This window comes from Nematolebias whitei, chromosome 15, assembly GCF_014905685.2.
Source record: "Nematolebias whitei isolate Nwh7 chromosome 15, NemWhi1, whole genome shotgun sequence".
NCBI lineage: Eukaryota > Metazoa > Chordata > Actinopteri > Cyprinodontiformes > Rivulidae > Nematolebias > Nematolebias whitei.
This window is the reverse complement of record NC_056512.1, coordinates 27,424,791-27,433,544: the sequence shown is the minus strand read 5'-3', so window position 1 is coordinate 27,433,544 and position 8,754 is coordinate 27,424,791. Positions and strand designations below refer to the sequence as shown.

General features: G+C 36.5%; 1 protein-coding gene across 1 annotated transcript in view; it reads right to left on the bottom strand.

Moving 5' to 3' along the window:
- LOC119421127 (immunoglobulin mu heavy chain) overlaps positions 1-8,754 on the bottom strand; it is a 159,107-nt gene extending 150,353 nt beyond the window's left edge. The window contains exon 1 of the mRNA XM_037688520.1: positions 8,712-8,754. Coding sequence (XP_037544448.1) covers positions 8,712-8,754 — 43 coding nt within the window. The remainder of the gene's footprint in view (positions 1-8,711) is intronic.

Below are 8,754 nucleotides of genomic sequence, written 5' to 3'. Positions count from 1 at the left end.
TATATATATGTGTGTGTGTGTGTATCAGTATAGCAGATCCTTCAACAAAGTTTGAATCTGAGGTTTTGATGAAAAAAAAACACGTCGTCTGAGACAACAGAATTGTTGTGACTGTGTGTGTATATTTGGGTGAACAAACAAGATTTTTACTTTGCGAGAATAAATTAGGTGTATGTTTATAATAAATGTGTACTCCTTTATTTAACCACTAACTGTCAGAATAATTGCTTATGATGGACACTGTCATGGCGGAAAACATCCATGGGTATTCCAGTAAAAGAATGCATGGCCGCTGCCAAGGAGGGTACAAAGTGGGCAACAAAATATTGAGCTTCACCTGAAATACAGTTCAGTAGGTAAATTGTCTCAAACGTCTTCGATTTTTGTTTCATCAGCAATATAAAAACAAAATGCTCCTGTGATAAATTCATTTGATTTTTTTTACATAATGTTGCAGTGCAAAGGAAACGGACATCACTGATGTTTCAGTGTTTGTGCTCTGATGAGGTTTTGTGCAGCTCCTCCTCTGTCTTCAGTCACTGTGCTCTCTCGAGCGCAGAAGTAAACGGCAGAGTCTTCAGCTGTCAGACTTCTGATCTCGAGGTACTGAGTGCTGCTGGGGACGTCTTCTGTCATGAAGAAATGACTTTGAAAAGAACTGGCATATTCTGCAGAGTTTGAACCAGTGTCCATCCATCCGATCCACTTCAGAGCTCTGCCTGGTTTCTGTTGGATCCAGTGGATATTATACCTTGTCATGCTGTAACCAGAAGTTACACACGACATCTTCACAGTTTCTCCAGGTCTTTTCACCTCAGAGGGAGACTGATCCAGTTTTATCTCACTAAGGACTCCTGTAAGAAAAATAAAACATTTATCAACACTATTTGTCAAACTGGTAAATCATCACAGCAAAAATTAAACTAAAAGATTCACCATGAATAAAAACAACACAAAGTGAACTCCAGATGACGGTCGTCTTCATTTTATGACTGAAAACAGCATTCAGTGTTATATCGGATCTCAAATTAGTGCAAACCCCACAGAGTTCAGCTATGATCTGAATAAGAACTGGTGGTTTTAAGAGAAGAACAGTTTGCATGGACCCTCCCCTCAACTCTAGTTAAAGAAGATCTGCTCATTTATGTTTTCAAAAGAGAAGGAAATGTGCAAAAAAATATATAAAATTCTTGAAATTTGAAGGGACTTTTTTCCATAATCCTTTCAGATCCACTTTTAATATTATACAATATGTATGTATTTAGTGTGTTTTATTTTTCTTTAAATGAGGCTTTTTGTTACGAATTAGTATTCCAGTCCAGGTATTTTTGATCAATGAGTCAGACTGTGTCGGAGTTTAATCATCAACACTTGTAAATTCAAAAGAAGAAGACTTCATTAAATGAAGCTGGCATCTTGATGAGAATAAAATCTGTTAGATTTAAGTGTCACCTGCCCAGCAGACATAGAAACAGCAACTCGCTGCAGTCCGTCGTACTGAACCGACTATCTCTGTCATCAATTCAGCAGTTTGACAAGAAAATTATTTATAAGAACTCCTAACAGGACAGAACAAACTGGAACAAAATTTGATGTAGGTTATGCAAACAGGTAGTAAAGAAGTTTTTTAAATTACATTTTAAAGTACAAAATTATTAGACACAAAATATTGAATCAACTTTTTTAGTTGTTTATTTTTTAGGTGTATTGTGTTGCATCTTGTTTACAGAGTTGGATTTTTGTTATAATTTAAAAATAAAATAAAAATCAGTGGCCCACATAAATTGAAATGTATATAAAATATGAAAAAATAAAAAATAGTTATAGTGATTTTATACCTGAAAAGGCAGTGTCTTGTGATCTAAATTTCTGTATTGTGTCATGAAGCAGCTAAGTGGTTTAGGAATGGAAATGCACATTTAAAGGCACAGAAAAGATACTGAAAGGGCTGAAACTGAGGTGTTACTTTGTTTGTGTTTGTTTGTTGTTAACTATGATTCTTCTTCTCCAGTGCAAAATCCAGCGAATGTCAAAAAAAAATTTTTTTGAAGTATTCAAAAAATCCTCCTTCCTCACTAACAATGCAAGTTATCACTGAAACATCCTGAAACTGCAGCTGTGAAAAGTGTTACAATAACATATTTAAACAGAAGGTGTAAAAAATCCAGTTGTGTCTAATGAAACACGTTTCTGTTTAGGAGAAATAATCAGGGTAAACAAGATGTAAGTTTCAATTAGATGCTGATATGCAGCTCAGATTTTTACACATTTATTTACGCAGATAATAAATCAGTTATTAGAATAAAAAAAAACATTAAATGAACAAATACAACTGTTCAAGCTCAGTTTGACTCCTGTCATTATTTCTCCTGTTCAATAGAACATTTAGTTTTGAATTATTAGTTTTGAGAGCTTTTTTTTTTCTTCCTGTGGAGTACCAGGTGTTCAGGAACTTGGAGGTTTTTATTCAGCACCACTAAATGTTTGTGTCACGCTGAATGAACTGAAATCAACGAGGAAAAGACACATGAAGTTATGTTAAATTTTAGACAATATTATAATAAAATAAATGTCACTTCCATCCATCCATTATCTTTACTCGCTTTTTCTTTTTCAGGTCACGGGGTTTCACTGGTGCCCATATCCTGCAACTGTGCAAGAGGTGGGAACACCCTGGACAGGTCCAAGTCCATCACAGAGACTAAATGTCACTTTGTTTAATAAGAATCCTGTTTTTGATCATTTGTACCAATCAATACACTTATTTTTGAACTTATCTTTAAAATAATGATGTGGACCTTATTCTGTCTTTTGTCAGTTTGCATCTTTACTTATTAGTGCATCAAGCTACACATTTTCTTTAAATGCTCAGACACAATTTAGATGTGTTAGATCAATTTCAAATAAAGCAGTTACAAATAAAGCTATAACACCACCCTCATAGGGCTGCTCTTCTTTTCTATCATTGTTAATTTAATGTTGAGTTCAGAGTACTGGTATTACTGTTAGCAGCTAATGGTTTGAAACTGTTTTTCACAAACATTCGTGATCTGATGACTCCTCCTTTGGTGTTCAGCCTCCGAGCAGTAGCTGTTAAGGTCTGCTTTAGATATGCATGTGATGGACTAAAATACAAAAATTACTAAATTTGTTCAAGTTAAAATATTCTTAAAAGGTCTGCCGGGGGCGGCAATTTCATGCATGTTTTTGGTCTGTGGGAGGAAACTAGAGTACCTGGAGAAACCCCACGCATGCACGGAGAGAACGTGCAAACTGCACCCAGAAAGGCCCCCAGACTGGGATTTGAGCCGGAGCAACCTGCTCGCTGAGAGCCAGCGGCTCTACCAGTGGCGCCACCGTGCTGCCCTTGTAAATCAATACTTTTATTTTTTTAATAAGTCGCAATGTACATAAATTGTTTAGCAAATGACATGTTGGGGAAAAAAAACTTTTAAAACACATTTATTTAAAATAAAATACATTATTTTGTATACAAACTACTAAATATTTAATATCAAGAATTATTATTATTATTATTATTAGTAGTAGTAGTAGTAGTAGAAGTAGTAGTAGTAGTAGTAGTAGTAGTAGTATACTAATATTATTATTATCATTATTATTATTATTATTACTGTAATATGTTCTATGTTGAAGACTAAGACTGGTCTTGGACTCAGTGACCAGTGTTGAGCCTCAGAGGAGTTTTTGTTCTGGTCTGCAGATGTTTGTGTTGCTGATCCCTGATTCTAGTCCTTTTCCTTTGATCCAGTTCATAAAACAGCATGAACACGAGAACCCAGAACCTCTGCAGGACAAACTGAGAGTCTCTCTGTGTTGTTTAACCTCTGAACTCGAAGGAATGGACTCCATCCTCTGACCTGGACCATAAGGGATAGAACATTGTAGAAAACATGGTGAGGGTCATCTGAGAAACTGTGTGATGCTGCTGACCAATGATCGAACAGTGTCTGAAGCAGGAGGACTCACAGCACAGAGAGACAGCAACCAACAGCAGAGTGTTCATCATGGAGATGAGACTAATGATGCTCCACATCTGGAGCAGCAGCAGCACAGAAGTACATCAACAGACTGGAGACTTGCTCAGAGTGTGGGAGGAGCTCATTACTCTGCTGGTAAACTGATGTGTCTCTTTTTATTACTTTTACTTTTTTGTGGTTCAAAAAGGAGATTGTTCAAAAGAGTCTTTATATATATATATATATTTTTTTTTTTTTTTTTTTTTTTCACAAAAGCTAGATGAAGAGATGAACAGACTGATAGTTTGTGACTTGTGCTATAAACCTAAAAAGAACAATTGCGTGGATTTCTTGATGGTCTGCTAATTATAAACATCCTAGTTTTTAATCTCGTCGTTTTATGTTCATCCACTTTTAATCATCCACTTGTTTTATTTATTTATTTATTGGTTGTTCATTAATGTGTCCTTCTTTAGAGCAGTGGTAAATTTCAGTTGAGTGATGAGCAACATTAGCAAGAAAAGATCAGACGAATTTGAGTTATGATATTTTCTAACAGTGCCACTTTAACATGAACCAGAACTGTAATTTAAAGTGAATGTGTTTCTGTTGGCTCACACGCTTGTGCTACTTCAAATCCTTGACCAACGGATAATGGTAATGTGTTTTAATTTCTTCTGTTTGTGTGCGTAAGTTGCATGATTCCGTTTTGTTTTAAACATTACAATACATCCAACATTTTTCAGTCAGGTCATCTGGACAGTTTATTTTTTTTGTGCTGAAACGTTTCGCCTTCGGTCCAGAAGGCTTCATCAGTCAAGGAAACACACAACAAAACTGATTCTTCCTCCAACAGCTTACTCCAAAGTGGAACGAACCAGTTCTGCTTGTGATAAGATGGTCTCTTTGGTACGCCCCCTCCTCCATTGCCGGCCCTCTTCCTTGTTGACAGTCTTGTCAAACTGGTTGAAAACAACAAAGTCCATGCTCAATAATCCAACAATACATCTTCATTCAAGAGATACTTCTGAAATCATTAGTCTAAGTGTGCCTCCTCTGGCTGTTAGTTAATACTACAAGTGTTTTGGGTGTGAGGGGTTTTATTCAGATCTGCTGCTTGTTTGTGTCACTGTGGTTCTCTCGCACAGTAATACACAGCAGAGTCTTCAGGATGCATGTTCTCTCCAGTTAAAGTCACTGTGTTGCTGGAAGAGTCCAAGTTGACACTGAACTTCTTTTCTAATGAATGTTTGACAGATTTGTCTTCACTCATCCACTCCAGTCCCTTCCCTGCAGGCTGTCTGATCCAAACTGTGTAGTAGTTGCTAACAGCATAAGAGACCTGACAGCTGATGGTCAGACGCTGACCTGGCTGCAGAGTTATAGAGGCTGGCTGAGTCAGCTGTTCTCCCTTTATACCTATTTAAAAAAGAATATATTTTACAACAAATTGCCAGGACATAATAAAAAATAACCTGTTTGGTGTGATAAATCTGTAGAAACTCACATCCAGCTGTTAAAAACAGGAAGAGAGCTGCAGAAAACATGTTGACTGATGAAACAAACATCCTGAACACAACTCCAAACTGATGAGACATTTTTATAGAAGGTAGGAGGAGCCCAAGATTTTAATGAATCAAACTAACAACGTGACGGTGGAATGAGTCTTGACAAAAGTTAAAGCCAAGAAACAAGTCTGGAAATTATCCTACAGATACAAAACACGTGTTTAAAAGATGCTGATGGTTGATTAGATGACAGCATTTAAATGAAACTGCAGACAATGAAAACAGGATGATGAGTTGTTCATCTTTCATTCATATTTCATTAAATGTGACTGTGTTTAAATAGATCATTCACAATGTATATTGAAATTCTTGCTTTTTCCCAATAAAAAAATCTTCGTTGTTTGCTTCTAAAATAATGATGTGTACTATGTTAAATCTTTTGTTCAGTCTGCTACTTAATCTTTCTTTGTTTTATTGCATCAAGCTGCACTTTTTTTGTACAGTCAGCCACTATTCAGATTTGTTACAATAAATATTAGCTAAAGTCTTAATTAATTTATCTTTTTGTCTTATTGCACAGCACTTTGGCTACCCCTGCGGTTTTTAAAATGTGCTATAGAAACAAGTTGATTGATTGCTTGATTGATTGATTAGAGCTATGACTAATAACACCCCCCTCATAGGTATCTATTCTGTCTGTGTTCAAGTTAATTTCAGATTACTGTTAGCAGCTAATGGTGTAAAACAGTTTTTAACAAACGTTAGTGATGTGATGACACCTTGATCTAAATATGGTGGAAACCTAAACGAGCTGTGCACAACCAAACGCCCACAAACTTAAATACTTGGAGCAAAGTTGTGGGGAAAAGAGGCTCAAATGATTGTGCAATAACTGGAACCACTAATGATGTCAGATAGAATGTGAATAATTTAGCTGGTTCATCACAGTTTTGACTCATGATTTGAACTTAACAACTGCACAATGTTTCTCCTCAATGGTCTAGTTCTTATTAAAACTAAAAGGTGTCAGTGTGTTTTATGTCACTGCTCATCACTCAGGTTGTATTTATTTAATTCTAAGGCCCGGTGAGGACTAATTCATTTTTTTATGTCCTGAAAGACTCAATCTTACTGTTGAAAGTGATTTTGTTTACTTTTTACTTTGACTTCATTATTACTTCATTATTTACGTCTAATAAACTAACTGAGATATTATATTTAGGTTTTATTGTTCAGTTGCTTCACTAACTTCAGTCACAATTTTAACTACAGTTGTTGTCAGAAAACTGATTAATGTTGATGTGTTTTTAAAAAAAAGTTTCTGTAGATTTTGATGTGCCTAGGGGTGAGTTTGTTGTGTTGTATTTATGTTTTTCAGTGGTTTTCTCATATTATGTTTAAGAACCGCACCTTGCAGAACATTTTGATTTTTCTTTGAACAGCACTGAAATCATTAGTGGTCTTAGGCTTGTAGTGAACCAGATGACCTCAAATCTACCAGATGGACAGAGACTGTTATTTCCATTGATCTGAATAAGTCTGGGCCATCTGATGACTTTCTTTCTTGAATTAATCAAGCAGAAAAGACAATTCTTTATAATCATTACTGTCTTACAAATGTTTTGATAATCAAATTGTGTTAGTTCACTCAATGCTTATAGGTTGAAAAGAACTACTCATCTTTATTTTACATAAACAGTAAGTAATGATTTTTATTCCTCATTCCAAGAAGAAATCACCTGAATAAGCATTCCTTGATTTTCTGTCTGAAATGAGTCAAGTCGTAAGTATGTGAAAGGTTGGTTTTCGGTCAACTAAAATGTTTACCGAGAAAAATGTCATGTTTAAACTTTTTCAGAAGATTACCAAGAGTTGACTCCACGAAGTCTGCTGTTGCTGCAATAATCTTTTCTGTATGTGAAAACAAATTTCATTCTCTGACCTCGACTGTTGATAAACACCTTACGTCAAAACCACTCCTCTTTCTGGTCCTTCCACGAATCAGAAAGCTCTAAATTGAACAGGAAGTCGACCCAAATAAAATGTGGCAACTTCCCAGTTCATGTTAGATTGAGAGTGCAGCCGGTTCTGAAAGTTTCAGAGCAATGAAGAGTCCAAGAGAGCAATGAAGAATCCAGAGGTTTTTGGGATTATAATTCTGTTTTGAGCTAACTACGCACGACTCTCTGAAGGTTTGGTAGTTCTCGACGGAGACGCTGAAACGAGTCAGAAAGGAACTACTCCGACGCTGATTCATCATCAACAGGTAGATGGTTCTATTTTGACCAAGTGTACCGTGAGAAGCTGAGATCGGACGGAGCGTGCAATTTCTGGTTAAACAGATTAAATTTCCCTCACATATTTCCTCTGTAAGATAAATCTCAATTTACTCTTAAACTCACCTCTCTCTCATAAATCAGTGCAGATATTTTTAGAAATATCTGAAGCAAAGTCCTCAAATCACCGCCGAGTGATTTGAAGTTCATTATTTGTGAAACTGTCTGTTATTATTTTCATATTTTGCCAAATTAATGTAAATGTTTGATGTTAAACTTTGATTCTGAAAATAAATGATTCCATTCATTTGATGGGTCAAAGGTAATAACGTCTCTTGTTCGCATTCCTTTAAATTCAATGCACGGCATTACACAGTCAGAAAGATGAAGAACTCGTGAAAAGTATGCATAAATATATATCCATATATTTGTCATACAACAAGTGACACGTACCTCACGTGACTCACTACAGGCTGCCACATCTGGCTAATATAAAATACTACAAGTGTTTTAGGTGTGAGGGGTTTTTGTTCAGCTCTGCTGCTTGTTTGTGTCTCTGTGGTTCTCTTGCACAGTAATACACAGCAGAGTCTTCAGGCTGCATGTTCTGTCCATTCAGAGTCACTGTTCTGCTGGAAGCAACGAAGGTGAAACTGAACTTGTTCTTCAGTGATTCTTTATGGAATGTGGTCCATCCATCTCCTCCTCTGATGATCCACTCCAGTCCTTTCCCTGCAGGCTGTCTGATCCAAGCTGTTGGATAGCTGCCCAGAGAATAAGAGACCTGACAGCTGATGGTCAGACGTTGACCTGGCTGCAGAGTTATAGAGGCTGGCTGAGTCAGTTGCTCACACTTCACACCTGAGGAGGAAAACATTTAACATAAATCAATCGTAACAGTAAAAGAGTCAGTGTGGTTGGATCATTCTGTCAGTGTCTCAGTGACTCACTGGATCCAGCAGCCAGCAGCAGCAGCACAGCTACAGACAACAT